The following is a 24,852-nucleotide window of genomic DNA, read 5'->3' on the forward strand; positions in this document are numbered from 1 at the left end:
GTGTCAACAACGTAGCCACTGCCAGCTAGCCTACTCCAGCAGTACTGTATCATTTCAATCATTTTAGTCAATAAGATTCTTGCTACGTAAGCTTAACGTTCTGAACATTCGATAAGTGTAGTCCACTTGTCATTCCAATCTCCTTTGCATTAGCGTAGCCTCTTCTGTAGCCTGTCAACTATGTGTCTATCTATCCCTGTTCTCTCCTCTCTGCACAGACCATCCAAACGCTCCACACCGCGTGGCCAAGGCCACCCTAATCTGGTGGTCCCAGCGCGCACGACCCACGTGGAGTTCCAGGTCTCCGGTAGCCTCTGGAACTGCCGATCTGCGGCCAACAAGGCAGAGTTCATCTCAGCCTATGCCTCCCTCCAGTCCCTCGACTTCTTGGCACTGACGGAAACATGGATCACCACAGACAACACTGCTACTCCTACTGCTCTCTCTTCGTCCGCCCACGTGTTCTCGCACACCCCGAGAGCTTCTGGTCAGCGGGGTGGTGGCACCGGGATCCTCATCTCTCCCAAGTGGTCATTCTCTCTCTCCCCTTACCCATCTGTCTATCGCCTCCTTTGAATTCCATGCTGTCACAGTTACCAGCCCTTTCAAGCTTAACATCCTTATCATTTATCGCCCTCCAGGTTCCCTCGGAGAGTTCATCAATGAGCTTGATGCCTTGATAAGCTCCTTTCCTGAGGACGGCTCACCTCTCACAGTCCTGGGCGACTTTAACCCCACGTCTACCTTTGACTCATTCCTCTCTGCCTCCTTCTTTCCACTCCTCTCCTCTTTTGACCTCACCCTCTCACCTTCCCCCCCTACTCACAAGGCAGGCAATACGCTCGACCTCATCTTTACTAGATGCTGTTCTTCCACTAACCTCATTGCAACTCCCCTCCAAGTCTCCGACCACTACCTTGTATCCTTTTCCCTCTCGCTCTCATCCAACACTTCCCACACTGCCCCTACTCGGATGGTATCGCGCCGTCCCAACCTTCGCTCTCTCTCCCCCGCTACTCTCTCCTCTTCCATCCTATCATCTCTTCCCTCTGCTCATACCTTCTCCAACCTATCTCCTGATTCTGCCTCCTCAACCCTCCTCTCTTCCCTTTCTGCATCCTTTGACTCTCTATGTCCCCTATCCTCCAGGCCGGCTCGGTCCTCCCCTCCCGCTCCGTGGCTCGACGACTCATTGCGAGCTCACAGAACAGTGCTCCGGGCAGCCGGCGGAAATGGAGGAAAACTCGCCTCCCTGCGGACCTGGCATCCTTTCACTCCCTCCTCTCTACATTTTCCTCCTCTGTCTCTGCTGCTAAAGCCACTTTCTTCCACTCTAAATTCCAAGCATCTGCCTCTAACCCTAGGAAGCTCTTTGCCACCTTCTCCTCCCTTCTGAATCCTCCTCCCCCTCCCCCCCTCCTCCCTCTCTGCAGATGACTTCGTCAACCATTTTGAAAAGAAGGTCGACGACATCCGATCCTCGTTTGCTAAGTCAAACGACACCGCTGGTTCTGCTCACACTGCCCTACCCTGTGCTCTGACCTCTTTCTCCCTCTCTCTCCAGATGAAATCTCGCTTCTTGTGACGGCCGGCCGCCCAACAACCTGCCCGCTTGACCCTATCCCCTCCTCTCTTCTCCAGACCATTTCCGGAGACCTTCTCCCTTACCTCACCTCGCTCATCAACTCATCCCTGACCGCTGGCTACGTCCCTTCCGTCTTCAAGAGAGCGAGAGTTGCACCCCTTCTGAAAAAACCTACACTCGATCCCTCCGATGTCAACAACTACAGACCAGTATCCCTTCTTTCTTTTCTCTCCAAAACTCTTGAACGTGCCGTCCTTGGCCAGCTCTCCCGCTATCTCTCTCAGAATGACCTTCTTGATCCAAATCAGTCAGGTTTCAAGACTAGTCATTCAACTGAGACTGCTCTTCTCTGTATCACGGAGGCGCTCCGCACTGCTAAAGCTAACTCTCTCTCCTCTGCTCTCATCCTTCTAGACCTATCGGCTGCCTTCGACACTGTGAACCATCAGATCCTCCTCTCCACCCTCTCCGAGTTGGGCATCTCCGGTGCGGCCCACGCTTGGATTGCGTCCTACCTGACAGGTCGCTCCTACCAGGTGGCGTGGCGAGAATCTGTCTCCTCGCCACGCGCTCTCACCACTGGTGTCCCCCAGGGCTCTGTTCTAGGCCCTCTCCTATTCTCGCTATACACCAAGTCACTTGGCTCTGTCATAACCTCACATGGTCTCTCCTATCATTGCTATGCAGACTGACTCTGTTTTAAATGACACACAATTAATCTTCTCCTTTCCCCCTTCTGATGACCAGGTGGCGAATCGCATCTCTGCATGTCTGGCAGACATATCAGTGTGGATGACGGATCACCACCTCAAGCTGAACCTCGGCAAGACGGAGCTGCTCTTCCTCCCGGGGAAGGACTGCCCGTTCCATGATCTCGCCATCACGGTTGACAACTCCATTGTTTCCTCCTCCCAGAGCGCTAAGAACCTTGGCGTGATCCTGGACAACACCCTGTCGTTCTCAACTAACATCAAGGCGGTGGCCCGTTCCTGTAGGTTCATGCTCTACAACATCCGCGGCACAAAAAAGCCACATACAGCGAGAAGGTTTTTTGACCCCTGCCTCACACAGCACCGCAGGCAAAAAGCGGCGCAGGTCCTAATCCAGGCACTTGTCATCTCCCGAACCCATCAAAAATGGATTACTGCTGAGGATTTCCTCGCTGGAAAACCTGTTGGCTGGGCTCAAACAAGTGAACATTACTGCAAAAACTGTGCCATTAAACCCCTACAACTCATCCAGAACGCCGCAGCCCGTCTGGTGTTCAACCTTCCCAAGTTTCTTAGTTCACTAATATAGGTCATTTAAAATTTTTCACGTCATTGCCTCACACAGGAAGACCAGTTGTCCATCAATCTAAAAGAGCAGCTTGTCAAGGGAAAAGATTACTGCATATTCCTTGGCTGTGGATGGAGCACCGACATTTGCCTGACATTGCCCAGTTGTCAATTTTCATCCGCGGAGTGGACTCCAGCCTAAAGTTCTCTCACGTGACAGCTTTCCTCCGCTCTCTCCACTGGCTTCCAGTTGAAGCTCGCATCCGCTACAAGACCATGGTGCTTGCCTACGGAGCTGTGAGGGGAACAGCACCGCAGTACCTCCAGGCTCTGATCAGGCCCTACACCCAAACAAGGGCACTGCGTTCATCCACCTCTGGCCTGCTCGCCTCCCTACCACTGAGGAAGTACAGTTCCCGCTCAGCCCAGTCAAAACTGTTTGCTGCTCTGGCCCCCAATGGTGGAACAAACTGCCCTCACGACACGCCAGGACAGCGGAGTCAATCACCACCTTCCGGAGACACCTGAAACCCCACCTCTTCAAGGAATACCTAGGATAGGATAAAGCAATCCTTCTCACCCCCCCTTAAATGATTTAGATGCACTATTGTAAAGTGGCTCTTCCACTGATGTCAGAAGGTGAATTCACCAATTTGTAAGTCGCTCTGGATAAGAGCGTCTGCTAAATGACTTAAATGTAAATGTAATGTAAATGAGTGGAAAGAAGGAGGCAGAGAGGAATGAGTCAAAGGTAGACGTGGGGAGGTTAAAGTCGCCCAGGACTGTGAGAGGTGAGCCGTCCTCAGGAAAGGAGCTTATCAAGGCATCAAGCTCATTGATGAACTCTCCGAGGGGACCTGGAGGGCGATAAATGATAAGGATGTTAAGCTTGAAAGGGCTGGTAACTGTGACAGCATGGAATTCAAAGGAGGCGATAGATAGATGGGTAAGGGGGAGAGAGAGAATGACCACTTGGGAGAGATGAGGATCCCGGTGCCACCACCCCGCTGACCAGAAGCTCTCGGGGTGTGCGAGAACACGTGGGCGGACGAAGAGAGAGCAGTAGGAGTAGCAGTGTTATCTGTGGTGATCCATGTTTCCGTCAGTGCCAGGAAGTCGAGGGACTGGAGGGAGGCATAGGCTGAGATGAACTCTGCCTTGTTGGCCGCAGATCGGCAGTTCCAGAGGCTACCGGAGACCAGGAACTCCACGTGGGTCGTGCGCGCTGGGACCACCAGATTAGGGTGGCCGCGGCCACGCGGTGTGGAGCGTTTGTATGGTCTGTGCAGAGAGGAGAGAACAGGGATAGATAGACACATAGTTGACAGGGTACAGAAGAGGCTACGCTAATGCAAAGGAGATTGGAATGACAAGTGGACTACACGTCTCGAATGTTCAGAAAGTTAAGCTTACGTAGCAAGAATCTTATTGACTAAAATGATTGAAATGATACAGTACTGCTGGAGTAGGCTAGCTGGTAGTGGCTGCGATGTTGACACTACACTAATCAAGTCGTTCCGTCGAGTGTAATAGTTTCTACAGTGCTGCTATTCGGGGGCTAGCTGGCTAGCTAGCAGGTTGATTGCGTTACGTTACCTTAGAAGAACGACAATAGCTGGCTAGCTAACCTAGAAAATCGCTCTAGGCTACACAATTGTCTTAGATACAAAGACGGCTATGTAGCTAGCTAGCTACGATCAAACAAAACAAACCGTTGTACTGTAATAGTTACTACAGTGCTGCTATTCGGGGGCTAGCTGGCTAGCTACGTTAAAAGAACGACAATAGCTGGCCAGCTAACCTAGAAAATCGCTCTAGGCTACACAATTGTCTTAGATACAAAGACGGCTATGTAGCTAGCTAGCTACGATCAAACAAAACAAACCGTTGTACTGTAATAGTTACCACAGTGCTGCTATTCGGGGCTAGCTGGCTAGCTACGTTAAAGAACGACACTAGCTGGCCAGCTAACCTAGAAAATCGCTCTAGACTACACAATTGTCTTAGATACAAAGACGGCTATGTAGCTGGCTAGCTACGATCAAACAAATCAAACCGTTGTACTGTAATGAAGTGAAATGAAAATGTGATACTACCTGTGGAGCGACGCGGAATGTTGACCGGGTAGTTGGAGTTCAATTCGGTAGAGGTTGGCTAGCTGTTGGCTAGCTAGCTAGCAGCATTTCCTACGTTAAGGACGACAAATAGCTGGCTAGCTAACCTCGGTAAATTAAGATAATCACTCTAAGTCTACACACTCTAAACTGCACAATTATCTTGGATACGAAGACAGCGAAGACAACTATGTAGCTAGCTGACACTACGCTAATCGAGTCGTTCAGTTGAGTGTAATAGTTTCTACAGTGCTGGTGGACAGTGGATGTTAGCTAGCTGCTTAGCTAGCTGCTGGGCAGATACGTTAGGACGACGAAATACGATAATTATGCAATTATCGTTGATACAAAGACGGCTATGTAGCTAGCTAAGAAGAAATTGCTAAGATTAGACAAATCAAACCGTTGTACTATAACGAAATGTAATAAAAAGTTATACTAGTTATACTACCTGCGGACCGAAGTGTAGATGCGACCGCTCGCTCCAACCGGGTCAATTACATCATTTATGCAGCAGCATACAATACATATTTTTAGACTCGCTGTTGTGCTGTGTTCACTTGAACAGGAAGGTGGCTCGGCAGTCCGTTTTGTGGGCAAACTTTGTCATAAATCTTTGCCATCAAGGTCTGGCATTCTCTGGATGTATGGCACTTTCAAGGATTGAAAAGGATTTGCAAGTATATTGTTGATGTGATCCATGATGATGACTGCTTGTCTAGTTAGCTAACTTGCTAGACTTTGAAAGTATGATATTGGCATGATCAGTCCAATCAAAGCTACGGTAGATATGACATGATTTGATGTAATTTTATATGTGGCCGATACTTCTAATGTAAATATATGGCAGCACCCAATGGGGATTGAACTGCCTAGCTCTCCCTGTACATTTTGCGGTGACATAGTGTCCCCATGAGTGACAGAGCACTGAGCAGATCACGGCTCAACTAGAGAAGATTACCAACGCTTACGCTCTGTATTTGCGCTGGCTGCCCCACCACCACAGAAAGCACTGAGCTAGACTGAAATATCTGCATTCTGGAACTGCCTTACTCAAGAAAGAGACCATGTTTGTATGCAGCTTTATTAACTTAAGGATTTATTTGCAAATTGAAGTAACACGAATGAATGCCAAAATAACATTTTATTTTTTGCTAAACAGGGGGGGCTCAAAACAGTTCTGCACCACCTGCCCTGAATGATGGGTCGCCACTGCCTAAGAACAACACAAACATTTATTTTCCTCACTAGAACTAATTGCTTTTGAACTCCTAAGGGGAGATGTAGGGAGTTGTGTACTATTATTGACAGTTGCGGATGAATTACTAATAATAGCATTAAACTGTAAACTAGAGAGCATCAAGAGGGGAGTGGATATTACAAAGGTCTCCAATTAGTTTTAGTATTGATGGAATATTCTGAAATAAGATGTTTCACAATGCCTTGGCTGGTATTTTGGCTAAAACCTTTGCAGCATTTAGCTGAGCCACTTTGAATAAATATGTCATATTATTCTCCTTCCAGATACTAACAACAGCAATACTGTATATCTAAAGGTTGGTTAGTTTATCAATGCTGTAGTTTTAAATTGACTCCCAGGAAAGGTGAGGGAACAGGGAAGTTGTTGGTTTTGTACTCAGTCTTAGCTCCCTGACCACTATTACCACAACACTACTCTTTGCCTCCATCAGACCAGCATGAGGAAGGCATCTGAATGCCTGTGTCAGCAGTTCACAACACAGTATGTACTTTATGGTACATGTGCTTACAATGCCATTCTCAGTAGCACATTTCAATGTTGAAACGATAGTGGTATCCTGGAATTACTTTTAGAAAAGCTATGTTTGTCCTCAGAACAAATCACATCAATAGTACCAACCCCACACCTTAAATGATCTTTCCTAAGTGATCAGTGATTTGTCTTGGGTTAAAATCATCAATCATGACAAAGTCCTAATACTAAGCATGTGGTGCTAATGATTTGGTTTAACCGGGCTCTGAGCAGAAGGAGCATAAAACCCAGATCCTCTACCTCTATCATCAGACAGTCATATTTGATTCCTATTCTCTAAATGGCTCCTGTCCTCACATTATAAAATCAAATCAAATCAAATGTTATTTGTCACATGCTCCGAATACAACAGTGAAATGCTTACTTAAAACCCCTTAAAAGCCCTTAACCAACGATGCAGTTTTAAGAAAAATACCAAAGAAAATTTAAATAAAGTAACAAATAATTAAAGAGCAGCAGTAAAATAACAATAGTGAGGCTATATACAGGGTGTACCGGTACAGAGTCAATGTGAGGGGGCACTGGTTCATCAAGGTAATTTAGGTAATATATACATGTGGGTAGAGTTATTAAAGTGACTTATGCATAGATAATAACAGAGTAGCAGCAACTTAAAAGAGGGAAATCCAAGTAGTCTGGGTAGCCATTGACTAGATGTTCAGGAGTCTTATGTCTTGGGTGTAGAAGCTGTTAAGAAGCCTTTTGAACCTAGACTTGGTGCTCCGGTACTGCTTGACGTGCGGTAGCAGAGAGAACAGTCTATGACTAGGGTGGCTGGAATCTTTGACAATTTTTGGCCCCTTCCTCTGACACCGTCTGGTACAGAGGTCCTGGATGGCAGGAAGCTTGGCCCCAGTGATGTACTGGACCATACACACAACCCTCTGTAGTGCCTTGCGCTCGGAAGCCGAGCAGTTGCCATACCAGGCAGTGATGCAACCAGTCACGATGCTCTCAATGGTGCAGCTGTAGAACCTTTTGAGGATCTGAGGACCCATTCCAAATCTTTTCAGTTTCCTGATGGGGAATATGTTTTGTTGTGCCCTCTTCACGACTGTCTTGGTGTGCTTGGACCATGTTAGTTGGTGATTTGGACACCAAGGAACATGAAGCTCTCAACCTGCTCCACTACAGCCCTGTCGATGAGAATGGGGGCATGCTCGGTCCTCCTTTTCCTGTAGTCCACAATCTTCTCCTTAATCTTGATCACGTTGAAGGAGAGGTTGTTGTCCTGGCACCACATGGCCAGGGTACTATGGTGTTGAAAACTGTAGTCAATAAATAGCATTCTCACATAAGTGTTCCTTTTGTTCAGGTGTGAAAGGGCAGTGTGGAGTGCAATAGAGATTGCATCATCTGTGGATCTGTTGGGGTGGTATGCAAGTTGGAGTGGGTCTAAGGTTTCTGTGATAATGGTGTTGATGTGAGCCATGACCAGCCTTTCAATGCACTTTATGGCTACAGACGTGAGTGCTACGGGTCGGTAGTCATTTAGGCAGGTTACCTTAATGTTCTTGGGCACAGAGACTATGGTGGTCTGCTTGAAACATGTTGGTACAGACTCAGACAAGGAGATGTTGTAAAAGGTCAGTGAAGACACTTGCCAGTTGGTCAGCGCATGCTCGGAGTACACGTCCTGGTAATCCATCTGGCCCTGCAGTCTTGTGAATGTTGACCTGTTTAAAGATCTTACTCACATCGGCTGCGGAGAGCGTGATCACACAGTCGTCCAGAACACCTGGTGCTCTCATGCATGTTTCAGTGTTACTTGCCTCAAAGCGAGCATAGAAGTAATTTAGCTCATCTGGTAGGCTTGTGTCACTGGGCAGCTCTCTGCTGTGCTTCCATTTGTAGTCTGTAATAGTTTGCCATCCCTGCCACATCTGACGAGCGTCTGAGCCGGTGTAGTATGATTCAATCTTAGTCCTGTATTGTCTGTTTGATGGGTCGTCGGTGGGCATAGCAGGATTTCCTGCTCCTTGAAAGCGGCAGCTCTACCCTTTAGCTCAGTTGCCTGTAATCCATGGCTTCTGGTTGGGGTATGTACGTACAGTCACTGTCGGGACGAAACCATCGACCACTTATTGATAAAGCCAGTGACAATGTGGTGTACTCCTCAATGCCATCGGAAGAATCCCGGAACATATTCCAGTCTGTGATAGCAAAACAGTCCTGTAGCTTAGCATCTGCTTCATTTGACCACTTTTTTTATTGACCGAGTCACTGGTGCTTCCTGCTTTCATTTTTGCTTGTAAGCAGGAATCAGGAGGATAGAATTATGGTCAGATTTGCCAAATGGAGGGTGAGGGAGAGATTTTTTACGCGTCTCTGTGTGTGGAGTAAAGGTGGTCTTGAGTTTTGTTTTCCCTTTGGTTGCACGTTTAACATGCTGATATACAGTGCCTTGCGAAAGTATTCGGCCCCCTTGAACTTTGCGACCTTTTGCCACATTTCAGGCTTCAAACATAAAGATATAAAACTGTATTTTTTTTGTGAAGAATCAACAACAAGTGGGACACAATCATGAAGTGGAACGACATTTATTGGATATTTAAAACTTTTTTAACAAATCAAAAATTGGGCGTGCAAAATTATTCAGCCCCCTTAAGTTAATACTTTGTAGCTCCACCTTTTGCTGCGATTACAGCTGTAAGTCGCTTGGGGTATGTCTCTATCAGTTTTGCACATCGAGAGACTGAATTTTTTTCCCATTCCTCCTTGCAAAACAGCTCGAGCTCAGTGAGGTTGGATGGAGAGCATTTGTGAACAGCATTTTTCCACAGATTCTCGATTGGATTCAGGTCTGGACTTTGACTTGGCCATTCTAACACCTGGATATGTTTATTTTTGAACCATTCCATTGTAGATTTTGCTTTATGTTTTGGATCATTGTCTTGTTGGAAGACAAATCTCCGTCCCAGTCTCAGGTCTTTTGCAGACTCCATCAGGTTTTCTTCCAGAATGGTCCTGTATTTGGCTCCATCCATCTTCCCATTTTAACCATCTTCCCTGTCCCTGCTGAAGAAAAGCAGGCCCAAACCATGATGCTGCCACCACCATGTTTGACAGTGGGGATGGTGTGGTCAGGGTGATGAGCTGTGTTGCTTTTACGCCAAACATAACGTTTTGCATTGTTGCCAAAAAGTTCAATTTTGGTTTCATCTGACCAGAGCACCTTCTTCCACATGTTTGGTGTGTCTCCCAGGTGGCTTGTGGCAAACTTTAAACAACACTTTTTATGGATATCTTTAAGAAATGTCTTTCTTCTTGCCACTCATCCATAAAGGCCAGATTTGTGCAATATACGACTGATTGTTGTCCTATGGACAGAGTCTCCCACCTCAGCTGTAGATCTTTGCAGTTCATCCAGAGTGATCATGGGCCTCTTGGCTGCATCTCTGATCAGTCTTCTCCTTGTATGAGCTGAAAGTTTAGAGGGACGGCCAGGTCTTGGTAGATTTGCAGTGGTCTGATACTCCTTCCATTTCAATATTATCGCTTGCACAGTGCTCCTTGGGATGTTTAAAGCTTGGGAAATCTTTTTGTATCCAAATCAGGCTTTAAACTTCTTCACAACAGTATCTCGGACCTGCCTGGTGTGTTCCTTGTTCTTCATGATGCTCTCTGCGCTTTTAACGGACCTCTGAGACTATCACAGTGCATGTGCATTTATACGGAGACTTGATTACACACAGGTGGATTGTATTTATCATCATTAGTCATTTAGGTCAACATTGGATCATTCAGAGATCCTCACTGAACTTCTGGAGAGAGTTTTGCTGCACTGAAAGTAAAGCAGCTGAATAATTTTGTTAAAAAGTTTGAAATATCCAATAAATGTCGTTCCACTTCATGATTGTGTCCCACTTGTTGTTGATTCTTCACAAAAAATACAGTTTTATATCTTTATGTTTGAAGCCTGAAATGTGGCAAAAGGTCGCAAAGTTCAAGGGGGCTGAATACTTTCGCAAGGCACTGTAAATGAGGTAAAACATAATTACATTTCCCTGCATTAAAGTCCCCGGCCACTGTTGTGGTATGTAGACAGCTACGAAAAATACAGGTGAAAACTCTCTAGGTATATAGTGTGGTCTACAGCTTATCATGAAATACTCTACCTCAGGTGAGCAAAACCTAGAGACTTCCTTAGATATTGTGCACCAGCAGTTGTTTATAAATATACATAGACCCCCACCCCTAGTCTTACCAGAGCAGGCTGTTATATCCTGCCAATGCAGTGTGGAACCCACCAGCTGTATGTTAATCATGTCGTCGTTAAGCCACGACTGGTGAAGCATAAGATATGACAGTTTATAATGTCCCGTTGGTAGGATATACGTGCATTTAGCTTGTACAAAAAAAATGCGAAAAAACAAATAAAATAGTATGGTTGGTTAAGAGCCGATGAAACGGCAGCCATCCTCTCCGGTGCCATTATAGCTCATTCAAATGAGCTGTAGCTGATGTAATGGAATGCTATCTCTACCTGCCATGACCACAGTAGGAGGAATCCATGACCTGATAGGAATCTAATCAGAACAGAGCACCTAGCCATAGCACACCATCTGCTTAAAAGAAAATGGCTACATTTTCATTCTCCTCAAAGGTTTTCCTACAGTAGATTAGGAACAGTGGTGGTGAAAGTCTCCTTCTGAGGCGGCCGACATTCTATCACCAGTTTGCAGGGCTCTAGCCATGGCTCCTGTAGAGAATGGCAATGAGTATGTGGAGATGTCACCATGCTAAGTAGAATGTATTCCTCTCAGTTTCTCAGTTATTGCTTTTTCCTCTCATATATTCTCCCTCGCTGCAATAGCACTTTCTTCGGCCCATTACTCCACATGTTAATAAAAGTCTTCTTGATATTGCTCTCAGGAGTGTTTACTTTAGCAAACGCTAAATTGAAACACTGCGAGTGAGGTATTGCAACTCTACAATAGGGGCATGTGTATGTGCCTCCAGAGAGCGAGAATACCCAGTTGTCAGGGCAATGATTCATATTTCAGTGAGACGAATTGCGAAGTTTCATTTATGTCCAGTATTCTTTTTGTAATCCCTTTATCCCTGTGACTGTGATATCCATGTGACATTTATGTGTTATGTGATGCACAGGTAACTGCTAAAAAATAAAAGGAAACATTGAGTCAAATCAAATGTTAAGATACAGTTGTATTTGTCACATACCGTAATTGCTGGACTATTAAGCGCACCTGAATATAAACCACACCCACTGAATTATTAAAAAATATGTATTTTGTACATAAATAATCCGCACATGTCTATAAGCTGCAGGTGCCTACCGGTACATTGAAACAAATTAACTTTACACAGCCTTTAAACGAAACACGGCTTGTAACAAAAATAAATAGGCTTTAATGAAACACTGCTTGTCACAAAAATTAAAACAGTAGCCTACCAAGAAAGTCATTGGTCACTATCTTCCTCCTCCTGTGCAATTACTACCGTAATCACAATGATGGGAAGTTTGAGCGCGCTCGATTTACGTCACATTATGTGACGGTGCTCAGTTTTTTGGTGGCATGAATCTTGTGAAAGTGGGAAAAATCCATAAATTAGCCGCGTCATTGTATAAACCGCGAGGTTCAAAGTATGGGAATAAAGTAGCGGCTTAAATTCCGGAAATTACGGTACTTCGTAAACAGGTGTAGACTAACAGTGAAATGTTTACTTATGGATCCTTTGTCAATGCGCAGGGAAAGACGATAACAAAAATCAAATAGAAATAGTGATACGAGAAATAAATACACAGTGAATAACGAATAACAATGATGAGTAAAAATAACATGGCTAGATACAGGGAGTAGCAGTACTGAGTCGATATGCATGTGTACTAGGTAAATGAGGTAGCTATGTATATACAGTGGGGCAAAAAAGTATTTAGTCAGCCACCAATTGTGCAAGTTCTGCCACTTAAAAATATGAGAGAGGCCTGTAATTTTCATCATAGGTACACTTCAACCATGACAGACAAAATGAGAAAAAAAAATCCAGAAAATCACATTGTAGGATTTTAATGAATTTATTTGCAAATTATGGTGGAAAATAAGTATTTGGTCACCTACAAACAAGCAAGATTTCTGGCTCTCACAGACCTGTAACTTCATTTTAAGAGGCTCCTCTGTCCTCCACTCCATGCAAGATCTCACGCCGTGGGGTCAAAATGATCACAAGAACGGTGAGCAAAAATCCCAGAACCACACGGGGGGACCTAGTGAATGACCTGCAGATAGCTGGGACCAAAGTAACAAAGCCTACCATCAGTAACACACTACGCCACCAGGGACTCAAATCCTGCAGTGCCAGACGTGTCCCCCTGCTTAAGCCAGTACATGTCCAGGCCCATCTGAAGTTTGCTAGAGGGCATTTGGATGATCCAGAAGAAGATTGGGAGAATGTCATATGGTCAGATGAAACCAAAATAGAACTTTTTGGTAAAAACTCAACTCGTCGTGTTTGGAGGACAAAGAATGCTGAGTTGCATCCAAAGAACACCATACCTACTGTGAAGCATGGGGGTGGAAACATCATGCTTTGGGGCTGTTTTTCTGCAAAGGGACCAGGACGACTGATCCATGTAAAGGAAAGAATGAATGGGGCCATGTATCGTGAGATTTTGAGTGAAAACCTCCTTCCATCAGCAAGGGCATTGTAGCCTAGTGGTTAGAGCATTGGACTAGTAACCGAAAGGTTGCAAGTTCAAATCCCCAAAATCTGTCGTTCTGCCCCTGAACAGGCAGTTAACCCACTGTTCCTAGGCCGTCATTGAAAATAAGAATTTGTTTCTTAACTGACTTGCCTAGTAAAATAAAGGTAAAAAAAAAAAATAGAAAAAGGGCATTGAAAATAAAACGTGGCTGGGTCTTTCAGCATGACAATGATCCCAAACACACCGCCCGGGCAACGAAGGAGTTGCTTCATAAGAAGCATTTCAAGGTCCTGGAATGGCCTAGCCAGTCTCCAGATCTCATCCCCATAGAAAATCTTTGGAGGGAGTTGAAAGTTAGTCAGTTGCCCAGCAACAGCCCCAAAACATCTCTGCTCTGGAGGAGATCTGCATGGAGGAATGGGCCAAAATACCAGCAACAGTGTGTGAAAACCTTGTGAAGACTTACAGAAAACGTTTGACCTCTGTCATTGCCAACAAAGGGTATATAACAAAGTATTGAGATAAACTTTTGTTATTGACCAAATACTTATTTTCCACCATAATTTGCAAATAAATTCATAAAAAATCCAACAATGTGATTTTCTGGATTTTTTTTTCTCATTTTGTCTGTCATAGTTGAAGTGTACCTATGATGAAAATTACAGGCCTCTCTCATCTTTTTAAGTGGGAGAACTTGCACAATTGGTGGCTGACTAAATACTTTTTTGCCCCACTGTATACTGTATGTAGGATTACAGTGACTAGGCAACAGGATATATAATAGACCGTAGCAGGAGCGGGTAGCCATTTGATTAGCTATTTAGCAGTCTTGTTGTGCAGTCTTCTGGCTTGGGTGTAGAAGCTGTTCAGGGTCCGCTGGTTCCAGACTTTGTGCAATGGTACTGCTTGCTGTGCAGTAGCAGAGAGAACAGTCTATGATTTAGGTGGCTGGAGTCTTTGAAAAATGCCTTGCAGTTGCCGTATCGAGCGGTGATGCAGCCATTCAAGATGCTCTCAATGGTGCAGCTGTAGAACTTGTTGCGGATCTGAGGGCCCATGACAAAGCTTTTCAGCCTCCTGAGGGGGAAGAGGCACAGTCGTGCCCTCTTCACAACTGTGTGTGTGGACCATGGTAGTTCCTTAGTGATGTGGACACCGAGGAACCTGAAGCTCTTGACCCGCTATTATTTTAGCTACCATGGCTAGAGGAGGAGATGTCAGTGACTTTGAAAGATACTGTAGGTCTCAAATGAGCATAGGGGGTTTAAAGGTGTGTGTGTGTGTGTGTGTGTGTGTGTGTGTGTGTGTGTGTGTGTGTGTGTCAGTCACCAGATCTCAACCCAAATGAAAACGTATGGGAGATTCTGGAGTGATGCCTGAGATGGCGTTTTCCACCCTCAACAAAACACCAAATTATGGAATTTCTCGTGGAAGAATAGTGTCACATCCCTACAATAGAGTTCCTAACACTTGTAGAATCTATGCCAAGGCACATTGAAGCTGTTCTGGAGGCTCGTGGTGGCCCAATGCCCTATTAAGACAATTTATGTTGGTGTTACCTGCAGGTATTTTCTGTTGTTTCTGTAAATGCGTGGTCAAAATTCAAGCTCTATTCTTGATATGTTCTCTGTGTCATCCTGTTAGTGTGCAGAGACAGAAACGGTTTTGTTCCTTGATTGACAGTCAAAGTACAATCTTTTCTAGTTGTTTTATTTTATGGTCACTGGACCTATTGCGCCGTATTGCTGCAGCAAAAGGCTTAATAAAACCTGCATGGGCTTTACTAATTAATACACATAGAGGGCTCCCTCACTCTCCCTGATTCTCCCTCTCTCTCTTCTTTCCCTGCTTCTCTCTCTCCCCTGCTTCTCTCTCTCCTCTCCCTGTTTCTCTCTCTCCTCTCCCTGCTTCTCTCTCTCCTCTCTCTGCTTCTCTCTCTCCTCTCTGCGTCTCTCTCCCTACTTCTCAAACTCATTTTTCCTCCTCTCTCCCTGCTTCTCTCTCCTCTCTCCCTGCTCCTCACTCCTTCTCTCGCTCCTCTCTCCCTGCTTGTCTCTCTCGCTCCTCTCTCCCTGCTTGTCTCTCTCGCTCCTCTCTCCAAGCTTGTCTCTCTTGCTCCTCTCTCCCTGATTGTCTCTCTCGCTCCTCTCTCCCTGCTTGTCACTCTTGCTCCTCTCTCCCTGCTTGTCTCTGCTCCTCTCTCCCTGCTTGTTTCTCTTGCTCCTCTCTCCCTGCTTGTCTCTCTCACTCCTCTCTCCCTGCTTGACTCTCTCATGCTCCTCTCTCCCTGCTTGTCTCTCTCTCACTCCTCTCCCTGCTTGTCTCGCTCTTGCACCTCTCTCCCTCCCTCCCTCACTCACTATTTCTTTCTCTGCATCTCTTTCCATCTGTCTCTCTCTCTCTCTCTGAATGGCCTGCCTCTGCTACAGCTAGGACATTGTCAGATAGACAGTCACAGAGACACAGTCTCAGGGCGTGTCCACCTGTAGCTCAGCCCACCAATAAGGGGAGCAGAAATAATTAACATCCCATAACACCATGTCTCCCTGCTCCGTCTTACAACATCCCTGCCGTCCCACATCCCTGATGGATGCTAGCTTCAGAACCCAGGGACATGTGTAATTTGGTAACGGTGTGGTAATCATGTTAACCCAGGGGAGGAGATGCCACCCACTGCACGCTGCCCAGCGATAGGGGACCGACATGGGCATCATGAACAACTAGTGCCTTACCTTTTGATGTTAGCAGATTCTTCTTATGATTTTAAACAAATAATGTTTACAGCTGGGAAGCTTTAGATTTGGGATGTTGCTGTCAGGACTTGGTTTCGAACCTGGGTCTCCGGAGTGAGAAACAGTCACTTAACCAACTGAGCCACGAATAGACAGCAGAACCCAAAAGATGAGGCAGACACAGCAGTACTTAAGACGGTGTATTTAATAAAGAAAAAATCCTAAAATACAAAAATGGCAAATCCAAAAGGTGGTAGGTAAAACACAAAAAGACCTCAAAAGAAACTCACCAAAAAATAAACAAAAACAAAAAACAGAATACCACAAGAACGTCACCCGGAATCGACAAGAGCACACAGAACACTAGGGCAGGGTGCTAACATACAAACACAGAGCACAGAACTGAGGGAAACAAAGGGTTTAAATACAATCAGGGGAAACGAGACACAGGTGCAAATAATAATGGGGATCAAGGGAAAAACATAGGGACAAAAAGCACAATGGGGGCATCTACTGACCAAAACCCGGAACAACCCTGGCCAAATCCTGACAGAATCCCCCCTAGGAACGGCTCCTGACGTTCCTACCAGCTCTCTCAGGGTGGAGGACCCTGAACTGACGAATGAGGTCAGGGTCCAGGATGTCTTTGGCAGGAACCCAGGAGCGCTCCTCAGGACCGTAGCCTTCCCAGTCCACCAGATACTGCCAGGACCGCTGCACCCGGCGGGAATCCAGTATCCGGTGGACGGTATAAGCCGGCTGGCCTCCAATGACACGAGGCGGAGGGGGAGGTCTGTCTGCCGGGACAAGGGGAGAAAAACAACAGGTTTTAACAATGACACATGAAATGTGGGATTAATCTTAAGGGATCTGGGTAAGTGTAGGCGATAAGAAACTGGGTTAACTCTCCTGGCAACCTTGAAGGGACCGATGTATTTTTGGGACAGCTTGCGAGACTCCACCCGTAGAGGTAAGTCTCTTGTGGAGAGCCAGACTCTTTGGCCGGGGCGCAGGGTAGGCCCGGGACGGCGACGTCTGTTGGCTTGTTGTTGATACCTCTGTGAGGAACGCATCAGATTAAGACGGGTCTTCCTCCACATAAGCCGACAGCGTCTGACGAACCTCAAGGCTGAAGGCACTCTGACTTCTGCCTCCTGGTCCGGGAACAATGGAGGAGCATAGCCAAACTGACACTCGTGCGGAGACATACCAGTGGAGGAGGAGCGCAAGGTGTTGTGCGCGTATTCGGCCCAAACAATAAAGGATGACCATGTGGACGGGTTGTCACGAGTCATACATCGGAGGGTGGTTTCCAGCTCTTGATTCATCCTCTCTGTTTGGCCGTTGGACTCCGGATGGTACCCTGAAGATAGACTGGCAGAAGCCCCCATGAGTTGGCAGAAGGCCTTCCAAAACCTTGAGGCGAACTGGGGACCTCTGTCAGAAACCACATCTTGAGGAATGCCGAAGACTCGGAACACATGATTAATTACCAACTCAGCCGTTTCCTTGGCAGAAGGTAACTTAGTCAGAGGGACGAACCTGGCCGCCTTTGAAAACCTGTCGATTATGACTAGGATAGTAGTATTGCCATGGGATGGAGGAAGTCCAGTAATAAAGTCCAATGAGATATGGGACCAGGGTCTGTGGGGAACAGGTAAAGGGTGAAGGAGTCCTTGAGGGCGGAGGTGAGAAGATTTGCCCTGGCAGCACACGGGGCAGGCATTGACGAAAGTGGCAACGTCTTCTCTTATGGTAGGCCACCAGAACTTACGCTGGATGAACTCCAAGGTGCGACCTACGCCCGGATGACAGGTGAGGCGAGAGGAGTGCCCCCACAGAAGGACCTGAGTCCTCACTGCCTTGGGGACAAACAACCGATTGGCAGGGCCTCCTTTAGGGTCCGGTTCGCTAGCTTGAGCACGTCTCACGGTATCCTCAACTTGCCACGAGATCGGAGCCACAATCTTAGCAGCAGGAAGGACAGGCATGTCCGTGTCATCTCGAATGGCAGGAGCGTAGACTCGGGACAGGGCATCCGGTTTGAGATTCTTCGACCCGGGCCGATAGGTGAGGATAAACTGGAATCGATTGAAGAAAAGAGACCATCTAGCTTGTCTAGAGTTCAATCGCTTCGCCTGCTGGATATCCTCCAGATTTTTGTGGTCCGTAAGCACTTGAAACGGGTGAGAAGCCCCCTCGAGCCAGTGTCTCCATTCCTTCAATGCCATCTTAACCGCTAGGAGTTCACGATCCCCACATCATAGTTCCTCTCAGTCGGGGTAAGCCGGTGTGAGAAGAAAGCGCACGGATGAAGCTTCTTGTCTTCACCCCTCTGAGACAGGACAGCTCCAACACCAACCTCTGATGCGTCTACCTCCACCACAAATGGTTCATCCGTAGTCGGTAGTATCAGGATGGGAGCAGAGAGGATGCGCTGCTTGAGTCCTTGGAAGGCCGTCTCAGCTTCTCTTCCCCAAAAAAACCTTGCATTGCCACCTTTGGTTAAAGCTGAGAGAGGAGCTGCCACCAAACTGAAGTTCTTGATGAACTTGCGGTAAAAGTTTGTGAAGCCCAGGAAACGCTGAACATCCTTAACGGATTTGGGGGTGGGCCAATCCGCTACCGCCCCTACCTTCCTAGGGTCCATTTGGATTCGACCGGGTTCCACTACAAATCCCAGGAATTGTACTCGGGATGAATGGAATTCACATTTTTCCGGCTTAACGTACAGATGGCTGTCCAGGAGGCGTTTGAGTACTTGTCTGACATGCTTAGTGTGTTCTTGAAGGGAGCTCGAAAAGATGAGGATGTCATCCAAGTAAACGAACACAAATATGTTAAGCATATCCCTAAGCACATCGTTTATGAGCGCTTGGAACACCGCTGGGGCGTTGGTCAGGCCGAAGGGCATCACCAAGTATTCATAGTGACCAGTAGGCGTGTTGAAAGCGGTCTTCCACTCGCCACCAGGTCTGATCCGCACAAGATGGTATGCGTTCCGCAGGTCAAGCTTAGTGAAAACAACTGCTTCCTGGAGCAGCTCGAAGGCTGTGGCCATAAGGGGTAGCGGGTAACGGTTACGGACGGTTATGTCATTGAGTCCCCGGTAGTCGATGCAAGGACGTAACCCACCGTCTTTCTTGGCCACAAAGAAAAAACCCTGCTCCCGCCGGGAGGTGGATGGACGCATGAGGCCTGCTTCCAGAGCGTCCTTGATGTAGGTATCCATAGCAGCTCGTTCGGGTGGAGATAGGGAAAAGATCCGACCCCTGGGGGGCAAGTGCCCGGAAACAGGTCGATGGGGCAATCGTAAGGTCTATGGGGTGGTAGCATGGTGGCCCTCTGTTTGCTAAACACCAGTTTGAGGTCATGGTAACACTCGGGAACTCGGGTCAGGTTGATGGATTCCAAAGACTCGGGAGTAGAACTCGGGGAATTCTGGAAAATACAAGTAGCTTGGCACGTAGGACCCCACTGCTTGATAGTGCCCACAGACCAGTCGATGTGAGGGTTATGGCTGTGAAGCCAGGGGTATCCAAGGACGAGAGGGAACTCGGAACAGGAGATCAAATGAAAGTTCATCAATTCCTGGTGTTGTGAAACTGAAAGTCTCAAGGAGGTAGTGACATGAGTGACAAGTCCAGATCCCAAAGGGCTTCCATCCAATGTAGTAACCCTCATGGGGTCACTTAGAGGTTCAGAGGGAACGCCATTCTCCTTCGCCCAGACACCATCCATGAAGTTACCTGCGGCTCCAGAGTCTACCAAGGCTTGAAGGTGAAGCTTGTGGTTGTCCCAGGAGAGGGTGACTGGAATGAGCAGACGGGAGTTGGACGGATGGGAGGAGGTTATGTTTCCCGTTACAGTTCCCCCGGTCTGTACGGGACAGAGCGTTTCCCTGGAGCCCGGGACACGTGGAACGGAAATGGCCCGGTTTGCCGCAATATAGACAGCGTCGCTCCCTCATCCGGCGGTCTCTCTCAGCCTGGGAGATGCGTCCAATCTGCATGGGTTCCGGTGGAGCCAGCGATGATAAAGGTGGGGACTCGGAGCTGGGACTGATAGGGGCTAGAGGTCTACGGTTGAGTTCTCTCTCTCTCAGACGCTGGTCAATGCGTGAGGCCAACTTGATCAGGGACTCGAGATTGTCCGGTGGTTCCCGAAAGTGGCCAGTTCATCTTGGATAGTGTCGGAAAGGCCTTTCAGAAAGCACACCGTGAGCGCCTCGTTGTTCCAGCCACTCGCTGCTGCCACCGTGCGGAACTGGATGGCATAGTCCGTCACGCTGCGCCAACCTTGATGGAGAGTCAGGAGCTGTTTGGCTGAGTCAGAACCACTGCTTGGGCCTTGAAACACTCGTTTGAATTCCTCAGCAAAAGCAGAGTAGCTGGCACAGCAGGAACTATGGGCATCCCACACAGCAGTAGCCCAGGCCAGGGCTTTTTCCGACAGCAGGGTGATGATATATGCGATCTTAGACCGGTCGGTGGGAAACGACGAGGGTTGCAGCTCAAAGGAGAGAGAACATTGAGTGAGAAACCCTTACAAGCACTTGGATCACCTGAGAACCGTTGGGGAGGTGGAAGACGAGGTTCAGCCAGGGGGTTAACTGCCATGGGTACGTGAACTTGAGGTACTGGGACGGGAACTGTTGCCGGGGTAAGTCGATCAGATATTTGCTTAATGGAAGTCAGCATCTCCGACAGAAGATGAGAATGTCTAGCCATTAAGGCCTCTTGCTGAACCAGGGCGGCTTCGTGGCGTTGGACAGTCTCCTGGTGGTGGGACAGCGTGGCAAAAAGGTCCTGGGAACTGGCTGCCTCTGGGTTCATTTTTGGCTCTGTGTTTCTGTCAGGACCTGGTTTCGAACCTGGGTCTCCGGAGTGAGAAACAGTCACTTAACCAACTGAGCCACGAATAGACAGCAGAACCCAGAAGATGAGGCAGACACAGCAGTACTTAAGACGGTGTATTTAATAAAGAAAAAATCCTAAAATACAAAAATGGCAAATCCAAAAGGTGGTAGGTAAAACACAAAAAGACCTCAAAAGAAACTCACCAAAAAATAAACAAAAACAAAAAACAGAATACCACAAGAACGTCACCCGGAATCGACAAGAGCACACAGAACACTAGGGCAGGGTGCTAACATACAAACACAGAGCACAGAACTGAGGGAAACAAAGGGTTTAAATACAATCAGGGGAAACGAGACACAGGTGCAAATAATAATGGGGATCAAGGGAAAAACATAGGGACAAAAAGCACAATGGGGGCATCTACTGACCAAAACCCGGAACAACCCTGGCCAAATCCTGACAGTTGCGTCATACTATTGTTTATTATTGCACTGCAGCAATCTTAAAGTAGCTCTAACTTTAATCTCTAATCAGGCATTTAGACCTGGGAAACAGGCCAATAGAATCATTGGTCAATCATTACATTAGAGGTTACAATACATTACCAGTAATCAATCAATTAACTTCCAAGGAAAAAGTAAAGAGAACCAGCTGTACTGTGGTGCAATCTTCAAGACTAGTATTTGAGTACCCTTGCAACAGTCCACAGAGTGAGTGGCATATAATCAAGGAGACTACTACAGTAGACCATGTCTCATTATAATACCTCAAAACATTGTCCGTTCAAAGTTACAGTTGAGTTATTAGTTAATTTCAACAACAGCCCCCTTCATTACACCAATCAGAACACACCGTCAGGGGCCTTTTTTGAGCTTGTGCCACTAATTCTGTTTAATTCTCATTGAAACACTGTACTATATGACCTGATGTGTCGTGTTGTCATACTGATATGTGTGAATAGAACGTATGAATCACACAAAGCTCCATTGACATGCAGACTGAGTAATGTAACATTCTCATTGGAGCCTTGGGCCTTTACATTCTTAGATGTACTGTGTGCATTTGGCCGATTTTCCTATTTGCTGTGTCAACACACGACTGGTTGGTACTTGAGTGACACTTTCCGTCTCTCACAAGTTCTAGGGTCAATACCCATGTTTGTCTGTAAATCCATGTCTGTCAAGCCATGTTTGTAGCACCTTGCTTGGTTTTGTATGGATCATAACAGGGATTATTCCAGAATATCTGTTTTACTCTCATACTTAGCGCAGAAAAAACATTTATGCTTATTTACCCCATCAATCCTGTCTAGGAAGATATTTTTACCGTGTATCTCTCAAAAAAAATGGCTATTTCGAAATATGGTCGTTTGTGCTCATTCAATCAACTCAATCACAAGATGGTATTACCTCGTACCCCTGCACATTGACTGGGTACTGGTACTCCTTGTATATAGCCTCCTAATTGTTATTGTGTTACTATTTCCTTTTTTCCCTTTTTGCTAATTGTTTTTATTTTATTTTTTTAGAACTTTTTAACTCTGAATTGTTGGGACAGGTCTCGTAAGTAAGCGTTTCACTGTAGAGTCTACACCTGTTGTATTCGGCGCATTGGATTTGGATTATCACCCTGTCTTTCGGGATTCTAGTTTTTACTTGTCACATGATAGGTTCCCGCTTTGCCAAGGATGTGACATCAGTGTGACTCGTAATAGATGTTCATTAAAAATAGAAAGACAAATGTAGACATTCTGTTCTAAAAATGCTCATTACCTCGTGCATTTCATTTCATTACTTTCCTATTTCCTAACTTCAGTTTCTAGACATAGTCATCACTATGCAAACTCACTGCTTCAACTTGATGCATTTTCTAGAATTGTGCCATGAGTAGCCCACAAGGCAGCCTCTTGGAATCTCTGCTTGGTCTGCTATTACAATGCCCTCTGTGTTACATCTCATCAGACAGAGATTTTTCACTATTTCTTAGTTTACTGAGAGTGTTTGTGTGTCTGTTCCAGTTTTCAGGGCTCTACCTCCTGTCCTTCGTCATCATCATCCTGGGTCTGGTGTTCTACACCTCCTCCTCCACCTATGTGGCACAGGACCCGCGCGTCTACAAGCATTTCCGCAACGCCGGCCACCCCACCACGGACACGCCCACTCTGGGGTCCCTGGAACCCTCGGTGACCTATACCAGCCTAAGGCAAGAGATAGAGGAGGAGCCTCGCATCAGGGTGGCCTGAGAGGGTGGGGCCTTATCATCCACTGCCCCACCTCCCCAGATTCTGTACAGAGAGAAGGATCACTGAATGATTAAAAAAATTATCGAAAATATGTAGCAAACACGCAAAAGTACACTGTGATCGCAAACTGTGAAAAGATAGCAGTGGCTATTTCTGATTTTGAAGATTTGTTTCATATATAGAAATATACTGTTACCCCATCACGTTCCCTCGTACTGTACATTTGACATGTTTAGAAGGTTTTGTGCTTAAGACTTGTGTAAATGCTTAATTGTGACTGTTTCTTTTTTTACATGAGCACAAAACGTTATTGCATTTTAAGCTTTGAGTTTGCGCTGTGGGTTATTTCAGTGTTTAATTGTTCCTTCAAATCGATCTCTTTTTGTAAAACTACCCCGTTAAAGTATCATGTCCAGAGGTACGATAAAGTAATATACACACTTAACATGAGTCAGTGCCTTACTATGTATTACTGTTGTGTGTTAGAGCTGCACATTATAAATAGCCCCTTCCCTGTCCAGCATTGTCTGAGGACATTGGATACTGATGCAGCCCCTACAGTTATATTCATTTATAAACTGGGTGGTTCGAGCCCTGAATGCTGATTGGCTGACAGCCGTGGTATATCAGACCATATACCATGGGTATGACAAAACTCTTATTTTTACTGCTCTAATTATGTTAGTAACCAGTTTATAATTTGTAATAAGGCATCTTGGGGGTTTGTGGTATATGGCCAATATACCACGGCTAAGGGCGGTATCCAGGCACTCCACGTTGTGTCGTGCTTAAGAACAGTCCTTAGCTGTAGTGTATTGGCCATATACCATACCTCCTTGTGCCTTATTGCATAGGGTGGCGCACAATTAGCCCAGCGTTGTCCGGGTTAGGGTTTGGCTGGGGTAGGCCGTCATTGTAAATAAGACCTTGTTCTTAACTGACTTGCCGAGTTAAAAAAAATATATAAATAAAATTGCTTAAATAAACTATACTTAGAACACTGAGGATTGCTTCTCTGCAGTACATTTAGTCTGACCTTACAACTACTTACCCGCAGATATGACAACTTTCCATGTTGGAACCATTATCTCTTGAGGCAAATGGATATAAAGACAAATATATCAGGATTGCTAATGGAGTGAAGTGATTATTGTACATTTGGTTCATTGTTCATATGTACTGTACACTGAACTCTGGTTGATAGAAAAATAAGAACTAATTGTAAAAATGTGATGATTACAATGCACTTGTCATTCCAGAATTGTGCTGTTCTCATTTATTGATTGTCCAGCTGTTGGACTGCATTTTAAGTGTGTTGCTTTTTTATTCCTTGCTGGATTTTATCCAAAGCACATGAATCAAATTATTTGGAACAGATTTCTTTCAAAGTATTATTATTCCCTGTTTTTTGTATTATATTTGATTTATTTTGGTGTATTGGAGCACTTGCTGTCAGAAACGTTACCTAAAATAAAGTATCTTTGTCTGAAACGCTGAGATTTCGGTTTTAAGAAAAATCACACAACTCAAAACATGTTACCAGGAACATTATTCAAAGTATTTTCATAGCAATTTGGGGTT

At 46.0% G+C, this 24,852-nt stretch overlaps 1 protein-coding gene across 1 annotated transcript in view; it reads left to right on the plus strand.

The window, feature by feature from the left end:
• LOC135505997 (solute carrier family 35 member F1-like) overlaps window positions 1–24,762 on the plus strand; it is a 155,078-nt gene extending 130,316 nt beyond the window's left edge. Inside the window, exon 8 of the mRNA XM_064925317.1 lies at window positions 23,047–24,762. Coding sequence (XP_064781389.1) covers window positions 23,047–23,271 — 225 coding nt within the window. The 3' untranslated portion in view covers window positions 23,272–24,762. The remainder of the gene's footprint in view (window positions 1–23,046) is intronic.
• Window positions 24,763–24,852: the final 90 nt, after the last annotated feature.

Source organism: Oncorhynchus masou, chromosome 19 (assembly GCF_036934945.1).
Source record: "Oncorhynchus masou masou isolate Uvic2021 chromosome 19, UVic_Omas_1.1, whole genome shotgun sequence".
Classification (NCBI taxonomy): domain Eukaryota; kingdom Metazoa; phylum Chordata; class Actinopteri; order Salmoniformes; family Salmonidae; genus Oncorhynchus; species Oncorhynchus masou.